This window comes from Hyperoodon ampullatus (genome assembly GCF_949752795.1).
Source record: "Hyperoodon ampullatus genome assembly, chromosome: 19".
NCBI classification, from domain to species: domain Eukaryota; kingdom Metazoa; phylum Chordata; class Mammalia; order Artiodactyla; family Ziphiidae; genus Hyperoodon; species Hyperoodon ampullatus.
Window position 1 is genome coordinate 58,402,624 of NC_136932.1, and position 23,610 is coordinate 58,426,233.

Below are 23,610 nucleotides of genomic sequence, written 5' to 3' on the forward strand. Positions count from 1 at the left end.
CAAGGATTTTGTTTATGCTGCTATCAAAGGGTCTACGTCAGGGTTTGGCGCATTGTAGATACTCAATAAATAATTCATGAAAGAATGAAGTAATGAATCTAAGTGAATCTAAATGATTACCTTTTCTTAAGTGATATATTTTTCCCTCACTTTGTTTTTTGGAAATAAAATTGTACCAGGAAAGAAATTACTTATTTTTCTTGAGGCTAATAATAATTTGCCCACTTAAAACAAAATTGAATAACTCAAGTATAGTTTATTTTCCAGAAACCACCCAAGATTAAATTTGATATATTTTCTTAATGGAACATTAGAGCAGTAACCTACTTTCAATTTGCAACAATATAAGAGAATATGTGAGTTTGCCATTTTCCTTGAATGGTAAGACACCACAAGTATTTACAGTGGTTATTATCTGGCTCTGAATAACCAAGTCACTAGAGAATAGGTCTGTCTTAAAAAACAGGTGAAACTGTCTCTCAAATGGTATCAGATCACATAACCTATTCCCTATGCGTGAAACATTTTCCTCAATTCTAGGAGAAGAAAGATATATAAATAATATGATTACTTTATGGGAAGTAAATACCATAATGCCCATTCTAAATAGTATAGCTGACTTTCAAAGATATATGTATATATATATATATATATATATATATATATATGTATATATATGTATATATATATATATATATATATGTATATATATGTATATATATATATATATACACACACACACACACATTGCTATACACATGTATACACATGATATATATATATATATATATATATATATATATATATATATATATATATATACAAGGCTTTTCCTTTGATAAATTCATGTTGGTTAATAAAAATATGCTTTGAAGGAAATAAGGGAAGCAAAGATGAGCATCTGAGACCTTGAATAAGTACAATGAGAAGATGCTATATCAAGTGTGAGCTTTGGATCCAAAATAAAAATTGTGAAGGCCTTTAAATATTGCAGTACTGCATTTCCCCTTTTTCTCAAAGAGCCTTTTCCCATCTGCCTAAATAACTTCTAATTAGCATCAGAATGTAAAGACAAAAAGCAGCTATTACTAACATTCTAATTTTAAAAGTTAAAATATTGCTAATTTCAGACAGGAATATCTAAATTGATACAGGAGTCTTACGTAGACAAATATGTGTAATCAGATGGTTGTTGCTTGGTAGGGGAAAAGTTCATCCTTATTTTCAATGGGTTTAGTAAAAGCTATATAATTATTCAACCAATATGTAACAGTTGAACATCCACATTTCTGCTTTTATAAGAAATGTCACAATGAAAATACTTGTATATACATTTTTAAGCACATCACTGATTATTTTCTTTGCAAAAATACTAACAGGTAGGATTATCAGGTTAAAATATTTGACCATTAAAATTTTCTTTTAACTTTCAAAAAATCTTTTCAAATAGACATTTTAAAAGCTCTTGATATATACTGCAAAACTGTTTCCCACGAATGTTGTGTCAAGTTATATTCCCACCTGTAGTGGATGAGAACACTTACTTTCAAATTTAATTGGTGGCAGGCCCAGATGGCTCCTAAACTGAAGGGATTTTTTTTGTTTGTTTGTTTAATGCCTAATATGTGAGTAAGTTGAGAAAAGAAAGTGTATTTTATGCTGGAAGGTTCCTGTTCCTTGCTTCCTTCGCTCTGGCATCATTTGGGCCCTCGTGGGTGTTTGAACCATTGCTCCAGCTGCTCACGTCAATCCTGTGTATCTCAGAAGCTGAAGACCCCAGTTATTATTATAGTTTTACCCTCTGTTTTTGGTGCAGGGAGGCGTTCCTTTCTCGGTTTTTATCTTTTGAACACACACACAATTTTAAACGTCATTTCTAAGTGTAGGAATAGAATGGCATGAGATCACCCTACCATCTTGATCCTGAAGTCTATTCTGAATCTTGACAGCTATCTCCTATTTTCTTGAAAGTGGACTTTTTCATAATCATATATTTCTATGTATACATATATATCTATTTGTTTATAAGAGCTTGAATGAACTGTGTGTGTGTGTGTGTTATATGTTTCTCTTTATACAAGCCTTGAATGTAGAGAGCTGTCGACTCAGAATTGGTTTTTGACCTTTGCAAGAATATGTGGATCCCTGGCTGCCCTGACACTCAACCAAGTTCCTGATGAAGGTATGCTCTAAAGCTCAGGCTGGAGGCTGTCCCATGTGCATTGCATTGCAAGTATAAGGACAATGCAGCAGTATGAGGGGAGTGAGTCGTGAGCCAGGACCAGAGGCGGCTGTGCAGAGCAATGTGGACTGTGGTACAGAAGCTGCTGTGCCAGGTTCCCTTTACATTTATTTCTTTACATACATTTCTTGTATGCCCCAGTGTGTGTCACATCTAAAGTGTGTCTAGGCTGCCTAAAGGACCAAGCCCCAGATGGCCTTCTGCTTGACACAGAAACTGCGTGAACCCTGAGGATTTCAACAAATGACACTGACTCGCCAAAATAATAGAGTAAAAAGAGTCCATCTACCCCCTAGCCAGTCTTTGACTTTATTCATTACCCCTTCGAACTAGAATGCATTAAGGGGTGCCCTCCTGCCAGGGTTCCCTCCAGTTATTCCCATAATTGCTATTGTTGTTTAGCAGAGGACCTTCATGCTTCTCTTCTATGTGGTCCTACCTGCCCTATGTTGAAAAGTTTTGGGGATTTGCCTGTAACTGCTAGTGCTTTTGAAGACTTCCCCCCTATTTTTATATTCCATTGATCATTTCCATGGGAAGGAAGGTAGAAGTCTGTATTTACTCTGCCAACTTACCAGGGAGTCAATAACTTCTCTTTTTATTAAAAAAACCCTATTAGGATATCCAGCCAGATATTGTTTATTTTATTTTTTTTCAGATATTGTTTTAATATGCATTTTTTAAAAACAAAACTGCCTCTTCCTGCTTTCATTGCAGAATTTTGTTAATCTAGAGGTCAATCAAATGAAGATTACACTTTAAAACATGTAGTTATTTCAAATAAAGATGACACTAAAGCATTACAATACTGACCATGTAAATATTGAAGGAGATCAACATAAGGGCCTCCAGGGGTTCCAGTACTGATAGAAAATGCCTTTATGTCTACATACTGTTTCACTGAAGGTAATGTAACCGAGCAGATCTAAGTTACCTTATAGTTAGCAATAAACAACTGAAAGATAAGCTGCTGATTCAGACATTTAACCACAGTTTCCTGTGATGATTACGTTCTAACTCAAAATCAATAATAGCATTAAATGTTATATATTAAGAAAGGGTCTCATCTATCACATTTTCAAATGTATCGAAGTTAAACAAAGCTTTGAAAATAATTATATAATACTTACCATAGAGAAAAAGTATTCTTTAAATTAATTACTATAGATAGTAATGTGGTAGAAGCAGCAGTAACAGCCATTTATAGAACATCTTATACTTTCAGGTACTTTACATGTATCTCATTTAATCCTCCAATCCTGCCACGTCAGATATTATAATCTCTACCTTTTATATGAGGAAACAGGCTCAGAGGTTAAGTAATTTGCCTAATGAAGTTGGATGACCAATTGAGGTGTTCTCTGGGGGACCTCTAGGGAACATCAGAGATTCTGAGGCACATTGTTTACGTGGATTCAAAGTGCTGCTTGACTCTTGGCTGCCTATGTGATTCATATACTTCTCCACTGCTAGAGGTATTCTTGTGAGAGATGGATGACCATGTTTGCAATGCTGTAGAAAGCATTCGTGTTCCCTGTAATTTTACATCAGGGGTTCTTAAGTTCATAAACACTCTGAAAATGCATGAAAAAAATGTGCTTAATTGCATATTTCTGGGAAGAGGACTTTCACCAGATTTCAATGGAGTCCATGATCCAAAAATGGTTCGGAATTGTCCTCTAGATATTCCTTAGTGACTGGTTTTAACCTATAAGACCTAAGAAATCTTCATTTCATTTCTGAGGAAATTCCATAGTATAACATCCTGGAGTATACTTAAATTAACAAGAAAGTGGAGGCAATTACCCAAATAAAAATTTCAAATTGAAACTTGAAATAATCGGATAGCCATGGCAAAGGAAATGAGGTGGAGGCTGTGGTTGAATTATCTACCACATGATAGCAATTTTCTCCTTTTCATTACAGATAGAAAAGGCTACTGCTTAAAGAGAAAGAAAAATGAGCTGAGCTTATCTGAATTATCACACTGAAAAAGACATGTCACATATAATTAAAAAAGTGCTGGGAAATATGCAAACATCAGCAATTGTATTTCTAAATAGGAAGACAACATAGAAACAATTTTCTAGTCTTAAGCAGTGGAGTGGGTATAATCTTATAACAGATAAAAAGTGAAGATGTAATTTTCCACTTTTCTTCCAAAGAAGTTCTGCTGAACTTCAAAAATTTTCTTTGAATAATCATGTTGGACAAATATAAAGGTTAATGCTAGCAAGGTAATTAAAATTAATGATTGCAATGTCCACTGGGCTATGTCTGTGCAGGTGTTTCCCTCCACTGTTCCCACCCTAGCTTAAAAATGTCTGATATATAAAATTCTGATCTTACACATAATACATTAGTAGTGGCTATTTTCATCCCTCCTAAAAAATACAGAATTTCTTTACAAAAAGAGTTTTTATAGGGTTTCTAAAATATAATTTGATTTTAAAAAATGTAATAGGTCATACAAAATTACAAAAGAATACTCATTGCAGAAATTGAGCAGATACTATTAGAGGCATGGATTCCAATCCTCTCTAACATTGCTTTAAAGTCAAAGGTTACCTTGAAGGAAGGGTCTTGAACATTGCCCTGTTACCTAGTCAAGTCATCTACTACCCAGGACTTTACTCAAAACTTACCAGTTTGATACTTGATTAACATAGATTTTTTTTCTTTTATAATTTTTTTGTGATTTTTTAATATATTAACACAGAGTTTTATTTCTTTCTCTCTCTCTCTCTCTCTCTCTCTCTCTCTCTCTCTATATATATATATATATATATATATATATATAGAGAGAGAGAGAGAGAGAGAGAGAGAGAGAGAGAGACTTTAGATGGAAGTAGAGGTTAAAAAAAAAAAGTCTTAATCAGCTATCTTCTGTTGGAAGCCATTTTGAGCACTTTCAATAAAGCAAGTATTCTCCCCCTACAATTGGTTGCATTAAGATTTTTACCGATAAGCTATCAATTTTACTGTAGGCAAACCAATGCATTTAACAAGATTAAACTATCAAACTTGAAGTTTTCTTCTTTTGTTTTGCTAAATAAGTTATTTTTAAAAGCACGAAAAAAACGCAGAAAACTTACAATCCATATCAAGTATGGCACGGACAGATTTAACAAGTTCCTTCGATTCAAGCGCCAGCGTTGCTGGGGTATTACGTCCACTCCTTCCCAGTGGCGTGAGAGACGTCTGGGAAGCTAACATAGATCTTCTTTCACTATGGGAGCAATAAAATAAAGCTAAACTGATGACACAATGAATAATATCTATCTTTGCTAAGTCTGAATTCTTCTTACTAGTTATGAAATTGTACAAAAATTTTTGGTTTCTGGGAGCATTGTATTCTTATAGCCATAATCGAAATAATTCCCACAAAATAATATTTCTGTTTTCAATTCTTTATTATATAATAAATAGGCATATTTAAAACATTAGGTTTACCTTATACATAAGGAGGAAAGGATAGAAGGATAGCTCCCTCCTAAATCATTTGTTTGGCTTATTTTGTGAGTGCTTGTGTTATGCTAACATGATGTGGCCTTTTATTTAGTTTTGTAAACACTTAAGCACTTAAACATAAATTTATTAAAGAGACATTCACGACTACTTCTAGTAATATTAAATATAATTTCAATATGTATATTTGCTCCTGAAATTCTCTCTTAAACTCTTCCCTTTGCTATCCCTAAATCTAAAAAAGCCTAGAGCATTTATACCACTTTTAAAAAATGCGAATGTCACCTGAAATGAATGCATTCTGATACAATTAAAATGCAAGGTTTTACTTTTACCATTATGCTGAAACTTTTAATTGAAAAGAGACAATTTTAAATGGATGACAAAGCCATCATTACTTATAATCCATCTTCCTAAGCATGATAGTATTAATTCACAAGGAGAAACTAAAGCACCGATTCTCAAATTCAAATACAGAGCCTTTATTCTGTGTAGAATACCAAGGCCAACATCCACTACAGATGATATAGTGTATTAAAAGGACTGAACCAAATTTTACTAGTGTTTAACTTTCCAAGATGTAGCAAAAAGTTGCTTAATGTTGCTTTTTTTAAAAAAATTGATGTATAGTTGATTTACAATGTTGTGCTACTTTCAGGTGTACAGCAAAGTGATTCAGTTACATATATTAATGTTGCTTTTTAAAGTTACTTTTGTTCTGTGAACCTGCAAGGGCAGGCTCTGGCTTTTAAATAGTCATTTTTAATACCAAAGCTTTTGAATTATTATTCAAGGTCACAATGAAACCTTGGGTGGTGGGAGTTGGGGACATGTCTAACCCATACAAGTGGAATCCGACTGCTGAGTATTTTAACATCATACTGAAAATAATCATCATGGTATTCACATAATTATTTTACATCATAAGCAGCATAGATAACGATAAAAACATCAGATTTCACCTGAAGAAATAAAGTATTACATTAAAATGAGTTTAAAGGTGTACTACCATATGTACTACCATATTTTTCTAAATTCAAAAATGCTGTGTGGAAACTTAAAATATAATGAATCATCTTCATTTATTGAACTGTTGCTTTCACAGAAAAGGGTGGAGTTTTCCTATGTTTCTGCAATCATACGTTGCCAGAAGTAGAACTACATTGCTAGTGGCAGTCTTTATAAAAGGAAAAAATTGCTTTGACTATCTTAAGACTTTAAGAGATTTCAGTATTTTAGCACAAGTACCAGATGAAGAACGTAATCAGTGGCCATACTCTGCAGAAAGCACTTAAATTTTCTTACCTTAAATTTGACAAAGGAAGAGAATTATCACAAAACACTTCTTGAATAGCCTAGAGACAAACAAGAGAGCGAAGGTGATAATGTAACTTAGATAGTTTTTTAAAATGTTTTCTCTTGCTTAAATAATATTTATAACCCCCTCCACCCATATGATTAAAAAGGTGTTTCTGTTATATAGGGAAAAAAATCAATTACATTAACATACAATTCTACTCAGAATTATAATACACAGAGAAACATTTCTTTATAGGGTAGTTATCAACTAATGTTTACATAGTATCAAAAGTTAAGAAAGTGTTCATTAAAACATAGTATATATTTGGGATCATATTACCCTGTCTCAATTATTTCTCTTAATCTGTACGTTAGCTGGTCTTTTCATTATCTAAGCAACTTAAAATCTGACTGTAAGTCACCATTGCTGTTTTGATCCCAGAGAATGTTTCACTAGCCATCAAACACCATGACATTTACCTGTATGTCAGTTGTCTATACATTTCTGAAAAATGGACATAAAGTGATGTAACAGGAAAATTTACCTCTACAAAATGAAGAAGCTTTTCAGTGGATGCCTCAAAAGTTTTTCGAGCCATTTCTGATTTTCGTAATTGGCAGTCAAGTACTGTGATTCGCTTTCTTAACTCCTGAACACTTTCCTGGACAGAGATATCAAAAGGAACATATTATACATTTCTTCAATTTTATACTAGTGGCTCCTATTTTCATTTTTTATTAACTAATATCCAACATTACTATATCATTTATTTTCTCTCTTATTGTACATATCTTCTGGTTTTGGGGGGTACTTAACTAATTGCATATTTTTAAAAGTTAAGCTGCACAGGAATGCTGCAAACTTTTTAAGATAAGCTACAAATAACTTTTATTTTAATAAAAGTTATATAATAATACATTTATTATATATAATGTTATATATAATACACTTTAATTAGTTTATATTATATTTTTATATTAAAATACATTTTAATTAGTTTATGGCGTTTCTTGACAACATGGTTACCAGATGCTGATGGTTACCAGCTGCTGACTAATATGCCTATTAGTGTGGCACAATCCAACATGCTGAAGATATACATACATATTTAAAGTAATATGACCCAATGTAAAGCTGAGCTGATGGGGAAGTAAAAGAATTCTAGGAAAAGTGAAGGAATTTCATGAAGATAAGCAATAGCAATGCTGAGTGAACCCACTGAAGTTACAGTACACTGTAGCACAATTTGATCTCAGGGTATTTGCTGATCCTTGGAGGCCTATAGTTTGGGGTTTCATCAGGCACAAATGGCAAACAGGAGAACTTTAATGGGTGAATTAGGGAGAAACAAACCTTTTGATTTTGCCTCTGGTGAATGGTTAAAAAAGTGTCCCCTGAATAATTGCCGACCACAGTCCCCCAACTCATGCAGGTCCCAGGTCAGAATTTATATTACCTGTGTGGCCTGTACATTCATAAGCTGAAAATTTAGTTTAAATTGGTCCCTGGCTGATAAAAGCAAACAAAAAATTTCTCTAGTGGGTTATTTGCTAAACTCAGACATCAAAGAATGCCTACATTTAATGTATCAAAAGAATATGATCTCAGCAAATAAGCTACTATGGATGAAAAGTCAGCTGAAGGAAACAAATTATACGATCAAACCTATAGAGATAGCAGCTACTGAAGTGATCAGATACAGAATATAAATTTATGTTTAATATGTTTTAAAAATTAAGAATTTAAAGCATAATAAAGAAACTATCAAAATAGATCCAGATGACACAAACAAATAGATCTGATAAGTAAAAATACTGGGGGGGTGGGAGGGAGATGCAGGAGGGAGGGGATATGGGGATATATGTATATGTATAGCTGATTCACTTTGTTATACAGCAGCAACTAACACAACAATGTAAAGCAATTATACTCCAATAAAGATGTTTAAAAAAAAAAGCAGTAATAATTAGAAACTCAATTTATGCATTTACTATCCAATTAGATACAGATGAAAAGAGAATGGGTGAACTGGAAGACAGAAGTAAAGAAACTTCTCATAACAGAGTATAAAAATAAAAATGGAAAATATGAAAAGAGAAAAAATAACCAGAAGAAGATCTAGCATACATCCAATCTGAATTACATAAGACAGACTAGAAATAATGAAAGACGAATAGGTCAGGATAAAAACTTAGGGTTTTTCAGAAATGGTGAAAGACACTGTTCCTCAGACCAGGAACCTCATTCCATGAATCTCAAGCAATATAAATAAAAATAAGTGAACACATGACTGATCATAGTCAAACTGCTGAACACTAAAGATAAAGAGAAAATCATCTAAAAAGAAACAACAGATAGCAAACAAATGACAGACTGACATCTGATATCACAACCATGGAATAAAAACAGTGAAAGAAATTCAGTGCCAATTTAACAATCTAAATGTAGCAAAAATATATTTTAAGAACAAGAGTCAAAAAAGAAGTTTCCAGACAAACAAAAATAGAGTTTATTACCAATAGATCCTCACTATTTCTAAAAGATGTACTTCAGGAAAAAAGAAAGTAATTCTAGCAAGGATGTCAAATGAAAAGAAGAATGTTGAACAAAGAAAATGATAAACATGGAGGTCTATCTAAATGAAGGTTGACTGTACAAAATAAACTGTAGTAGCATCTAATTTATGATGTTAAAAGTCAAGAAAGAACTAAAATACTTAGTTAATAGAAATTAAGCAGAAAGGGATGATTGGATTTATGTTTTAAAGTCCTTACAATATTTAGAAGAAGTGGAAAGCCAGTGATTAGTTTTATAATTTAAGTTAAAATAGAATGTTAACATTTCTAATATAATCTTTAAAAATTAGAAACCAAGTGTCTAACTTCTAAACTAGCAGAGCAAACTAAATGAAATGGGAGTAGGGGAACACAGAAGAAGTCTGACCCAATCTAAAAAATGAAAAAAAAAAAGGGAGGCAAGAAATGACAAACAACTAGAAAACATGGGACAAATGAAATGCACAAAATAAAAGGGTAGAGGGCTTCCCTGGTGGCACAGTGGTTGAGAGTCCGCCTGCCGATGCAGGGGACACGGGTTCGTGCCCCGGTCCGGGAAGATCCCACATGTCGCGGAGCGGCTAGGCCCGTGAGCCATGGCCGCTGAGCCTGCACGTCTGGAGCCTGTGCTCCGCAGCGGGAGAGGCCACAACAGTGAGAGGCCTGCGTACCGCAAAATAAATAAATAAATAAATAAATAAATAAATAAATAAATAAATAAATAAATAAAAGGGTAGAAATGAAGCCAAGTGCATTTGCGAATAAGAATGTAAATGGAAAGACCTTTCCAATTAAAGGTCAAAAATCAGTAAAATGGGGAAAAAAATCCAACTACCAGTTGTTTATCATAGACACAATTAAAATATAAGGACACTGAAAAGTTGAAAGTAAAAAGATGGAAAAAATACATAGGTAAATACCAAAAGAAAGCTGGTATAACTATTTTAATATCAATCAAAAATAAGCATTAAGGGGGAAAGAAGACTGAAGAGTCACAACATTTTCGTAAAAGGATGATAACATAATTCTAAGCTTGTGTGCAATTAAAAACATTACTTCAAATATATACAGAAAATTTAAAAAAGTAATCACAAGGGAAATTTTAACCTATTCCCTGACAAAGAAATTAATATGACTATAGAAGAATTGAACCCCACAATTAATTAATGGTCCTGATCTGGTGGACTATATAAAATAACATATCAAATGATTGCAGAATTCTTTTCAAGCTCTCTTTGAATATTTGTAAATATTGGTCATACAGTAAGCCATGAAGCAACCATCAATGAATTTTGGAGTTATCTATAGACTAGATTCTCTGGACACATGCAATTAACCTTTCTGTTCCTCAATGATGTTTATGAATCAAGATGCAATCATAAATCTGTAAATTTTTCCCAAATTATATATTTAATGCATTTTCAGTAAAAATGGCAATCGTATTAATTTCTTTTGATGGAATTTGTAATCTGAGTCTAAAATACATATAAAAGATCAAAGGGTTATGTAGCCAACACACTTTTAAAGAAAAAGAACTAGACAAGTTGATCGGATCAAGATTTAGAGTAAAAGAGACTTTTGAATGAGCGGTGCTGGTACAGTTGGTCATTCACTTAGAATAAAGAAGAAAGAATGAAATGAATCCCTACCTTATACAGTGACATAAACCATGACAGAAGGATCAAAGTTTTAAAACTTTTAGAGACAAATATAAAAATATCTTTGGGAATGAAAGGGTTTCTGGAAAGACACATGAGAGAGAAGACTGAAAAGCTTGATTACTTGAAAATAACACCTGTTCATTTCACCAGAGGGTGAAAAGGTAAGATATAAATTCCAGAGAGGATTTTTACAACATAAAATATAAGATAGGTTAGTAACCAGAACATACAAACAATCAATACACATGAATATAAAAAAGACAAATAACCCAATGGAAAAATGGTTAAAAGATATGAAGAAGCATTTCACATAGAAACACAAATGCCTAATAAATGCATAAATATTAGCTCAACTGACTATCTGGAACAAGGGGCAAAGCCCTGTTTTATTGCACTTGGGGGTGTAAATAACCCCACCATGGCTGATTTCAAGCTAACAACCTGATGTCCTTGAACATGCAGTTAAGAAGAAAGTACACAGTCAGCTCTCATAAACCAGTACCAGCTGGTCCCAGCACATCAGTAGCTCAAAATCATTAGAGAAATTCAAATTAAACCACAATGAGACACATTTATCACACCTAACAGTTTGATAAAAATTAAAAGTAAAAGAAAGCAAGCATCAGCAAGGATTTGGGGTAAATGGTAATTCTCATTCATTACTGTTGGGAGTAAAATTGGTTCAAACACTTTCAAACACAATTAGGAATTGCCTAATTGTAATTAGTAAAGTTGATCATACAATCATCATTCAACCTAGCAATTCCACTCCAAGATATGAACCCAAGAGAACTGTTACACATGTGGAGCAGGATATATGTACAAAACTGTTTTCAGCAACGTTGTTCATAACAGAAGAAAACTGAAACAATTGGACTGTCCATCAAATACAGAATGGACAAATATACTGTAGTATATCCACTCCATGGAGTACAAAAAAGCAATGAAAAGACATGAACTAGCTATAAACTTCAAATAGATGAATCACAAAAACAAAATTTTGAGTGAAAAAACAAGTTGGAACAATAAAAGTAGTATATTTCTATTTACATAAAGTTGACAAACAGGCAAAATTAAACAACATATTGTTAAGGGATATATACATAGGTAGTAAAATTATCAAGAAAATGTTTAACACTAAATCCAGGAAAGTGGTTTGTTTACCTATGAGGGTGAGGGAGGGGGATGCAATTGGAAAGGGATATTGTGGGTCTTTGAAGGTACTGGTAAAGTTTTATTTCTTAAGCTGAAGGTGAAAAAAAAAGGGAAATAAGTAAATATAGAGATAATATAAGGGAAAACTTGTAAGAAAAATCATATTGTTACAAAAAGAATCTGCCTTAAAAATGAATATTTGAATCTGAATCCTGTAATATCTTGGTCAGTGTCTCTTCAAGGAATCTCAAACAATTAAAAAAAATTTCCTTCTATTTCTCCACTGGTATTGGGTTTGGAAAATGTTAAAATGCTCATGTATAACATCTCCTCTTTGGAAAAAAAAAGATTATCTTCAGAGACAGATTAATGGTTTAGTTTAGGATTTTGTTAAGAGGAATGGCATGAGACACCATTATGCTAAAAAAGAGAAGAACTGAATTAATTATATTACTACACGACTTAGGACAAAAACGTTTCTCAGCTAGGAGCTGGAAGAAAGAATAGCAAATAACTTATGCTTTAAAAAAATGAATAAATTCATGTGAACTCCTTGAATGTTATATTATTTAAAAAGTATTTTTAAAGACTTGATTATCCCTCCAAAAGTAAATCAAGTTATTATTTTTAAAAAGTACTTTTAGTATTTTGAAAATTCCCAAAATATTTTCAGAATCATGTTAAAGTTACTCATGAAATAAGCACAGATCTCTGATTTCAGAATGTAAACACTGGGTCAAGAATAATAAATACATGTAATATTCCTAAGTATTTCTGCTGTCTCAAGTAATGTTTTCCCCTTGACCTTGTGGTATTATCAAAGGGTGACAGGAATGTTAACCTTCTTTTGGAACTGGTTTAAATGGACAGATGTGAGAAATATATTAGTGATTCTTAAGAGCTAACCAAAGAAAATTTCAGATTTTCTTCTGTATTTTGCTTTTCTAAAACTGGTTTCATTTCTGCTTGGTATATTTAAAGTATTTAACTCTTTTATGTTTAAATAAATACACATAAATTTTTCAAATTTGTTTTATGTTCTCTTGAAAGATGACTGTATTAGAGAGATATAAACACTATGGTTATAAATGAACTCTATGAAGTTATAAAATATCTATTTCAATTTATTTAATTTTCTACCTCACTTCAGTGAAATACAAATGTCTGTTACAGTTTTTGAAGACCATTCAATGAATACAGTATGTTTTAAAAAATCTCATAATGAAAAAGTTCACATTAAAAAAAGTTCACATTGCCTCTGAAAAGCATTCAGTATTTCACTATTGAAATTGGAGTCTGCTAAATTCAAACTCAAGTTTCTTTCTATTAATTATCTTGGGCCTTGGGCAAAAAATTCTTTAACCTTCACACTTCCTTGAGTGCTCTAATCAAAGAGCAAACTCCATCCCTAGACTCTCCTCCTCCCATCCCCACAGGACAAATTAGCAAGTTTAGGAAAAAGGAGGAAACCAATGTAATCAATTAAATGTTAAATAGTTCCAGGACTTAGTGCCTGAGCTGTACAATGTTGACCAATGACCCGAATAAATTTGGGCACATACTTTTCCATCCCAAAGCTATCTGGATAAACGGAGGCTCATAAACTTCACATTACCCCCATCATGACACATCATCCTATCACTGAATTATAGAAGACAAACACTGACCTAGTTTAGAAGTGCAGATGAAAAGAAAATGAAAACAGGATACATGACAACGGCAAGGAAACCATGGTAACTAGAAGAGAGAACTGTTTTGCTTACTTTATTTTGGTCAGAATAATCAGCAAGCTGAGCTTTCAGCTCTGTAATCTCGGCCTCTAACAGACGGATCACTTCTTCATAATCCATTTCCATTCCGTGTGCCTGTCTCTGTGCAGCTTCGGCAAGATGAAGCCGACTTCGCAGGGCTCTTGTTTCTTCGACCACAGCTTTGGCTTCCTAAAGATATCAAAAAACAATGTCATTGAAAAAAAAACATGTAAAAACAATTCAGTGGTTTAAACAAAATATTTTCCTCCTTCCTGGAAGTTCTAATTCTAAAAGTGAACCAATATACATATGTTTCTCACATCTCAGTTTGAAAATTAATATTCACATTATTTTATTGTACAGAGTAGCTGCCTGACCTTACTTTTCCTTTCTTGATTTCTTAGAAAACTTTCAGTATGGAATCTCCAACTTCACACATTTAGCATAGAATTTTGAAAATAAGAGAAGCAAAAGAGAATTGAAAGTGGAAAATAGAAGACTAAGAATTAGCTCAAACGATAAAAAGAGTAGGCTTCTACAAAAGTCAAGCAGGTGGTAGGCTCATGTTCTAGGAAGGCTCTTGCAGCTTCATCAGATACTGCTGAGAGATTTATAGTGTTGAGGGCTTCTCCGTGGTCCAAGCCCCAGGAGCCAAAGCTTATTCCTAGACATCAGTCTAACTGCTACTTCTCCATTTTGATTTAAGCCAAAAGGTAGAATTCAGTAGCAAAATATACAGCTATTTCTATGGGATGCAATGTTCACAATACATTTATTAACCACATGTTACGTCTCAGGTAATTCATGCGTCTTCTCCTGTTTAACATTTAGAACACTGAGGGAAAGGCATTATTAAAAAACATTTTATACATAACCAAACAGAGGTTCAGGAGGTTACATATCCTACCCAAGGACACATACTAGTGCCAGAATTTAAACCCAGGTTTACCTGACTCCAACATTAATGTTCTTTTCACCATTTTATTCCACCGCTAGATGACAAACAAAAACAAAAGCAAAACAAAACTATATAATAGCTATATTCTCCACCTTAGGAAGAGGACGGTGTGGGCAAAACCACTTGCTCTCTCAAAAATGAGTGGTGTTGGGTCAATAATAGTCCCCCAGTACACCGATATAATTTAATATGGCACTTGTTGTAATGTAAACCGCTTCTTTTTCTTTACTTGATGCAGAAATCTCTTTTCTCTGCAATGGAACTTTCTGCTACAATTGCCATGGCTAATATTCAGCTGTGGCTATTTTAATTTTCTGGGAGCTATTATAGGACACTTGCTTTTGTTTGAGCCTAAGGGAGGGTTAGAAGTATTTTTACTCTAGGACATATTTTTAAGGGTCAATTTTTCATTCATACATTCAATAACCATTAAGTACTTATTATGTGCCAGTTTCTGTTTCAGGTACTGAGAACAGAGCACCTAACAAAATAGACAAAAAGTCCTCCTTTTGTCCCCCAGAATTTACAATCTATTGAAAGTTTGGGAAGATAGACAGCAAATTGGGAATAATCAATGAAGATCTCATTGAGAAGACATTTAATTAGAGAACTTCAGGAGGGATGGAGCCATGAAAGTTTCCCAAGTGGGAACTTTCTGGGCAGAGAGGACAATTTGTGCAAAGGTCCTGAGACAGGATTGTGCCTTGCATCTTCAGAGAACAGCAAGGAAGCCAGTGTGACAGAAGTAGACAGTAGTAGGGGACAGGAAGAAGGAAATAGTAGGAAATGAGGGCAAAGTGGTCACAGGAGTTTGGGCAGGGATGGTGTTGGCGTGGAGTTGCAGATCTCAAGAGGCTTTGGAGGCCACTGAGAGGACTTTAGTTTTACTCAGGGTGAGAGGGGAAGTGACTGGAGAGTTCTGAGCAGAGAAGTGGTATGATCTGACTTAAATTTTATGTGGGTTACTTTCACTGCTGTGTTGAGAGCAGACAGCTCATCACAGGAGTAGGCAAGGGTGGAATAGGGAGAAGAGGAATGGGATAGGCAAGCTACAGTTACTTTAGCTTGGTCAGGGTGACAGTGGTGGAGATAGTGTGAAGTGGTGAGAGTCTAAATGTAGTCGGAGGGCTTCCCTGGTGGCGCAGTGGTTAAGAATCCTCCTGCCAATGCAGGGGACGTGGGTTCGAGCCCTGGTCCGGGAAAATCCCACATGCTGCGGAACAGCTAAGCCCACGCGCCACAACTACAAGCCTGCGCTCTAGAGCCCACAAGCCACAACTACTGAGCCCACGTGCCACAACTACTGAAGCCCGCGCGCCTAGAGCCTGTGCTCTGCAACAAGAGAAGCCACCGCAATGAGAAGCCCATGCACCACAACGAAGAGTAGCTCCCGCTCACCTCAAGTAAAGAAAACCTGCGCACAGCAATGAAGACCCAATGCAGCCAAAAACACATAAATAAATAAATAAATTTATAAAAATAAAAGAAATAAATGTAGTTTGAAAATAGAGCCAACAGGAGAGTTCTTCATCATTAACAACTTTTACTTAGCACTTACTGCATTCAGACAATCATGTTATGTGATAAAAACTACAAAGGGGGTAAAAGACACTTTCCCTCTTTTGGCTCAGCTTAGAACAGAAGGTATGACTTATAAGTGGAGGAAGAGAGTAGGACATGTTAGACAAACGAGCAGTGTGAACAAAGGAAGAGGGAAAAGAAGGAATCTGAATGCGGTGCATTTGAGAAACGACTGACTTTGAAATAGATCAACTTTGACTGGAGTAGATGCTTCATCTAGGGGCACAATGGAGAAAAAAGACTGGGGAGAGGGAGGGAAAGGGCTGGGCTCTGGTAGAAATGGCGTGATAGGCAAAGGTGCTTGGATCTGGGGCAGGCTTGAAACCTTCTGAGCAGAAATTGATATGAGAACACAGTGGTTTAGAAAGCTAGATCTGGCAGCAGCTGCAGGATGGAGACATGGCCAACCAACTGCCTATTGTACCCTTGACTCAAATAACTTTGCTTCCTTATTTTTAAAGGTAATTGTCTTGCAATAAAAGGTACTTTTAGAAAGAAATATCTAAGGAAATAAAAGGACATTTACCTAACTACCACATCAGTCAGTTCAGCCCAGGTGATCAAGGATCACAAGTGTCAGAGCAGGATCAACTTCACGTTAGACTGTGCATACAGGAGGTAACGGCTTAGTATGTGTTGACAGAGCTCTAGATGTTTTACATGGATCAACTCAGATAATCCACCTAATGCTGTGAGAGGTATGTCTATTATTATCTTCATTTAATAGATAGGAAACTGAAACGTTAAGGAGCTTGCTCAGAACCGCAAACTTAATAAGTGGCTGAGCTGGGATTTGAACCCAGGCAGTATAGTTACAAAGTTCGTGCTCTTGGCTACCAACTACAGAAAATGTTAAAAAACCAAATCACTTGTAGATGACAATATATCATCAGTGCCCAGCCCTGCATGAGCTTTTAGGATGTGGTCATTACAATAAACTCAAACACATTCGAGGCTGCTACACTGTTGCCCATTTTCCATTCACTCAGGCTAGGAAAAAAAAAATATTGCTACTGAAGAGAAAGGGAGGGACAGAATTCTCCATAGCTGCAACAAAGAATAACTAATTTGGTGATTTGTCTCCTTCACACTTGCTTCATGCAGTTTTTATTCCTCTATAAAAACAGCACTTTTATTTTTGTTCAAAGAATACTAGTTAATTAAAAGAAGAATCTGGATGGAATTTATATAGCCATTATAGTGCACTGATGGCAATATGGTGTGAAAGGCAGTTGGGTGGTAAAAGATGCAGAGGTTTTGATGCTGAATAAATTCATGCTATTTCTTTTGTAAATGTATAATTGTCAGGTTGGTAAACGTGACCCCTTAGCAAAGTTCTAGCCCAATTCCTACCGAACGGCTGTTTAAAAGATTAGTGCATTGAAATGACGACTCTTAGAGGAAGCAGTAAAGAGAAGATAGCAGCAGCAGTGTGCCGTATTTAGCAATACAGGATCACATAAATCCATTTTTTCTTTTCCTCCTGGGCTGTCTTCTAATAACTGTAAAGCCTCCTATGTCAGTAACAATTGAGCCAGAATTTTCCCAGTACCTTACTATGAGCCTGAAATCCCATCAGGGTAAATGCGGCAGCCAGTTCACTGATTTACTTTGTATTAGGTACAGATTAATTCATTTTAGAAAGTTAGGAAATAAGAGAAACTAAGATATAATAGTAAATAGAAAAATCAACATAAGCATTATGCTTTTTAATACTAAGCAGTACAAACAAATGCACTAGAAGGGAATCATGAATTATGAAGGCAAATCTCTGACTTAACTTTCTTTCAGTGACACTGAGGAAATGCCTTCAACTCACACTGTCTTATTGTAAAATCAGGATTTTCTACCTCACAATTTCACAATGAACCTTCAGGGAAGATCAGACCACATTCTTCTTTGAAAATATAGTTCAAACAAATGAAAATCTTTGTAGGCTACAAATACTTTGAAGTTAGCTATGTGATTGTGTTGAAACAAAGGGCAGTATAAACTCAAAGGGGAGCATAAGCTCAGACAAAGGACAATATATTATCTGTTTTTTCACATACAGCACTTTTTCCCCCTTAAGGCATTAACATGATATTGAATTAAAAATATGGGCATTTGATGAGATATACCTCAGAATCTTAGATATGTGATTTTTTTTTTTTTCATTTTCTGGCTCTGTAATTCTCCAAGACTCTGTTCATTTGTACAATGGTAAATAACAACACCTACTTTATAAGATCAAAACAACTGTCACAATAGGGTTAAAGAAACCACTACAGTTCTTGGTACAGTTCTTTTCCTGTTCATCTTTACTGCTTTTGAAATATATTCATAATCACCAATGTGATTAGAGGGCTAGACTACGTCAAATGATTGAAGGCTTTCTTGAGGCACTGAAATAGTTGTTCGGAAATATAATGTGCACATGTCTTTTTAAATGTTAGCAACAATTATGTAAAACCTTTCCTTCTCTAGTTGTGAGTTCTTAACGGCTCCCTAAAGTAGAAGGAAAAAGCACTAACTGCAGTTGCTCATTTGTAATTAGGTAGCACATCCACATCACTAAACTTAGAAGTTCTGTAATTTTTAAGCTAATCAGTAAATCTTTCAAAATGTCAATGGTTGACAGGAGAAAAAGGAGACTGCAAAGAAATATATGTTTTAGTGTAATGTAACTTATGCTAACCAAGCCCAAAAGAATACTTCTCTTATCAGCTTCCTACATCCACTCATTGGAAAACCCTTCTTGGTCTTGGTCCCATTACAGCTTGTGAAAAAGATTAAGGGTTACTGCAGGAAGAGGGCTGTTGAAGGAAAGCGCTTAAAAGCAAGTTATATCTAGTTTCCTTAACTTATGTTTCAAATTTATTAAAATATGTTTCATATTCCTCTCAGTGGATGATCACAAAGTAATTTGCTAGATGTTCACAAAATGAACCTATAACTCATCCCTTAAACACGATGCACTTGGGGGAGAAAATGAATTCACAGAACTTTATATATGTCTCTGATATGTGCTCTCTCCTTTCCCTTTCTTTATGCCTTCTCCGAGCATACATCCATCCCACTACTCCACCTCCATACCTAACCAGTTATTAAGCACCTGTGAATTCTTCATTGATGATGTATTTGTACCATTCCTTAATATCCATTCTTACCATCATGCTACTGTTCATGTCTTTAACACCTCACACTTAGGTACCATGAAAATCACATAAGTAATCACTCTGCCTACTGTGTTCTGCACTATAATGTATTCTGCATACTTCTGAAGGATCAGTTTTCCTGAAATACTGCTTAGGTAACAAACCTAAGGTAACTAGATAAAATGTGGCTTAGGTAAGTACATGGTACATGATAAATATATCCTCAACCTCCATACTTCAAGGTTCTCCACTATTTGTTCCAAATCAACCTCTCCAGTTTTAGCACATTTGACTCTCTTATAGGATTACCACATCCAAGTATATTCACTTACCAAATTTCCCAGACTAAACTCTCCCACCTCCAAGGTGCTTTTGAGCACATTATTCCTTCCACTAGGTGAATGCACTTTTCTTCTTTTTTCTTCATCCGGTTCTCATCTATCCTTCAAAATCTACTTCAGATTTTACCTCCTCTAATCTTTCCAAACCACTTAAGCTTACAATGATTTCCCCTCCTTTTATTCTTAATAATATCTGTTGTCTTTAATTAATCACATACTACTTAATATCTCCTACGGCTATGTTGAACTGTCATTAAAATAGTATTTTACTCCCAAACTTTCTAATGTCAAAAGGTCTTGACTGCCCAAATTAGAACACAAGCTGTCTGAGAGTAAAACCCTATCTGATATTAACAGGTGCTCCATTCAGCATAAATATGAGATATAACTGAGTGGACAAACAGTGAAAATGACTATTTTGTTTTTCATATGTAATAATTGCCTTAGAGAACTTTATTAGGTAAGAAGTTTTCACAGGAAGGTTTCAATTTTATGGGAATATTTGAGAACTGTATTTCATTTAAATAATTACAGTAAGAACCATAAGCCATGCTATGAAAAATACCACATAATGAAAAGCAAATCATTTCATTACACTCTTTTTATATATAAACAAAATCCTTTTATAGTATTTATCAAGTAAATGAGATTACATCTAAACCATGTGGAATGAAGACTAACAAGGTCGAAAAAGGACAGATAGCTACACTTTATTTGTGTTTGACCATTTTATTTCTTGCTTTTTCATTAAATAGATTTAAAAATTTAAAGATTTAAAAATTATGCATGCTAGTTTATATTTCTCTAAAATTTACAATTTTCCACCATAAGTTAATATAATAAATACATGCTCCCAAGGACTATATAATCTTGAAAGTCCTTTCCAACCCCACCCATAACCCTGATTCTGTGATTTGTGTGGTGACACTCCTTTGTAAAGTAAAAATGATAGATATTTGTCAATCCAAAAAACAAAGATTTTCTTTACTTTGTATGAAAAAGCAAAATCCTAACTTTGCAAAGGAAGACTTGGTTAAGCTTTCTGGAGGAAAAGCAGGTCAATCAAATTATAATTAGCTCTAATTAACCCTCCCAAGAGCTGTCAACTTCTTTACCTGCAGCTGCCTCATCCTCCAAAAGGTGCAAAATTGAATTCTGCCTCTGAACATCAAAGAAAATCAAAGAAACAATGTTCAATCTCTGTTTATAAACAGAAATCCCTAATCAAAGACAGACACACAAGTACATCTATCTAATAAATTTTACCATGTGAACTTTGTTCAAAATACAAATAAGTTAAAACTCTGTTTTGACAATACATTTAACCCTGAACACATATTTTCCGGTTTAGTGAAGGTTGACATAAAAGAAAAAACTATTTTCCTACTTCTCCAGTTCTGGTTACAAATGTACCAAAAGAGAACATTTACAGTATTAGAAATTCCTTTCAGAATCAGAATTTATATCCTGTTCATTGAAACCTAGTACCACTCAAAGGCTACTTTTTTAGCTATCAAATATTTAGAATTCATCTGAAGTTTGGAGTTTAAAAACAGAAATTTAGTCCTTCCAAATTAACTTTTAGAGAATTCAGTTAGAATCAAAATTTTATCAAATTTTGTTTGTTTTGATGGAACTTGATCAAGAGTTCCAAACTTGAATCTAGATATAATAAGATCTAAATAATAAATAAGATTCTTAAATTGATTTGGAAGAAAAAAAATCAGTGAGAACTGGTAAGCAAATTCTGAAAAACAACAACAATAAGAAGGAAAGAAAGAAAGAAAGAAAGAAAACAAATAATGTGGGACATGGCCCAAGAATTTAAGGCATATATAAACTACAAAAGTTGGTGCTAGCCAAAGAAGAGTTAGATAAAACATTCATTCGCCCAATATTTATTGACAAAGCAACTGGAAAGATTAGATGGCCCAAACAGACCCCTAGATTATATGAGAATTTAATTTATGGTAATGGAGATACCACATAACAATGAGTGGTTGTGACAACAAACTATTTGGAAAAAAAGTGTAAAGTGTAGCACTCATCTCATACCATATACCAAACAGAGTAAATTCTTAGGTGGGCTAAACAAACACAGAGATGGGAGGAAAACCAGGTAAATATGTATCTGAAATTGCTAGAAATGAAATTTTTTAAAGTTAAAAAAAAAGGGGGGGGGAGAAATCACAAAGAAAAAGATAGATTTGACAATACAAAGACACCTGTGTTTAAAAACTTTTTAAAAATTAGGAAGACAATTTGTATATAGGGGAAAATATTGGCAACAGATTTGGTAGAAATAGGGTTAATAACTACAGTGTAAAGAGATCTTATAAAATGATGTGGGGAAATTGGGAAAACAGTTATTGATTAAGAATAGAAGTGAAGAAGAAAAAGCAAGAGTGGGAAGGGGATACAAATGACATAAGGGGCATATATGGTCAGGAGTGGCAGAATGTCATGAGCAATCATATCAGGAAATCAGCTGCCTTGAATATGAAGAATTGTGATGGAAGTCACAATTTTATTTGAAACCCATGGTCATAGACAATCTTTGGTACCTAATGAGGATGACAATGTATCAAAGTACATACAATATTTTCAAATAGGGTGATTTATTTATGTAAGGTTAGGTAGGACTAGAGAAGTCTTGTTTTTAGTTCTAAAGTAGTTTGTGAATAAATCATTTAACACAATGTCATGAGTCACACAGCAAAGTAAGAGTACTGAAAGTGTTTCTCACAGGTTAAACTGCCAAGACAGGAGTTTTATAGTATCAACTGCCTTATCACTACTTCCTCCTTGGGTAAAATTTACTAGTTTGTCAGCCAAGTTAATATATATTGCTCTTACATTAAGAAACATAAAATGTTTGGCATCTGCATAGATGTTTAAAATATACCATGGAAAGGTGTTCTTTTAGCAACTGACTTATGGAATTTTACAGATTTATATTTGCTTGTTTTTGGTTAAATAAGGAAAATTATAGGGAGTAATGCCTACTTTGATATACAATCATGTCTCTGACAACTCACCACCTATAGGGCACCTATTCTGAAGTGCTTTCTAGGAAGTGATGGTTTTCCTCTATTTTTCATTTTTCTTACTAGATTGAGAGCTCCTTGTAAAGAGTATATCTAGCTTTCACAGTGCATTCACACAAAACGAGCATTAAAATAAAAGAAGCTGAAACATCTCCCTTGCCAAGTTGCCCTTATAAGTTACTGCAGGCATGTGTGAAACAACTGATGAAATAATGCTGAATGTGGTCCCTGAACAGCCAGAAAATAAGTGGCTCACAGTAGGGAAGCCAGAACCCTAACATCAGTTCTAACTAAGACGACTGATATAGAATATACTGTAATCAAATTGAACTGAAAGGTTTCTATGAAGAATAAGATCACTTTCCTCCTAAACTTCTCTAACATTGAAAATTCTGTGAGTCTAGTTAATCTAAC

At 34.2% G+C, this 23,610-nt stretch overlaps 1 protein-coding gene across 2 annotated transcripts in view; it reads right to left on the bottom strand.

Annotated features, from left to right (window-relative positions):
• The window catches only part of STXBP4 (syntaxin binding protein 4), a gene marked incomplete at its 5' end in the record, with an annotated part of 159,162 nt that overhangs the window by 65,374 nt on the left and 70,178 nt on the right, over positions 1 to 23,610 (bottom strand). For both annotated transcript variants that reach the window (XM_079725198.1, XM_079725197.1), the window contains 4 exons: positions 5,338 to 5,471; positions 7,016 to 7,065; positions 7,555 to 7,671; positions 14,145 to 14,321. In XM_079725198.1, coding sequence (XP_079581324.1) covers positions 5,338 to 5,471; positions 7,016 to 7,065; positions 7,555 to 7,671; positions 14,145 to 14,321 — 478 coding nt within the window. The remainder of the gene's footprint in view (positions 1 to 5,337; positions 5,472 to 7,015; positions 7,066 to 7,554; positions 7,672 to 14,144; positions 14,322 to 23,610) is intronic.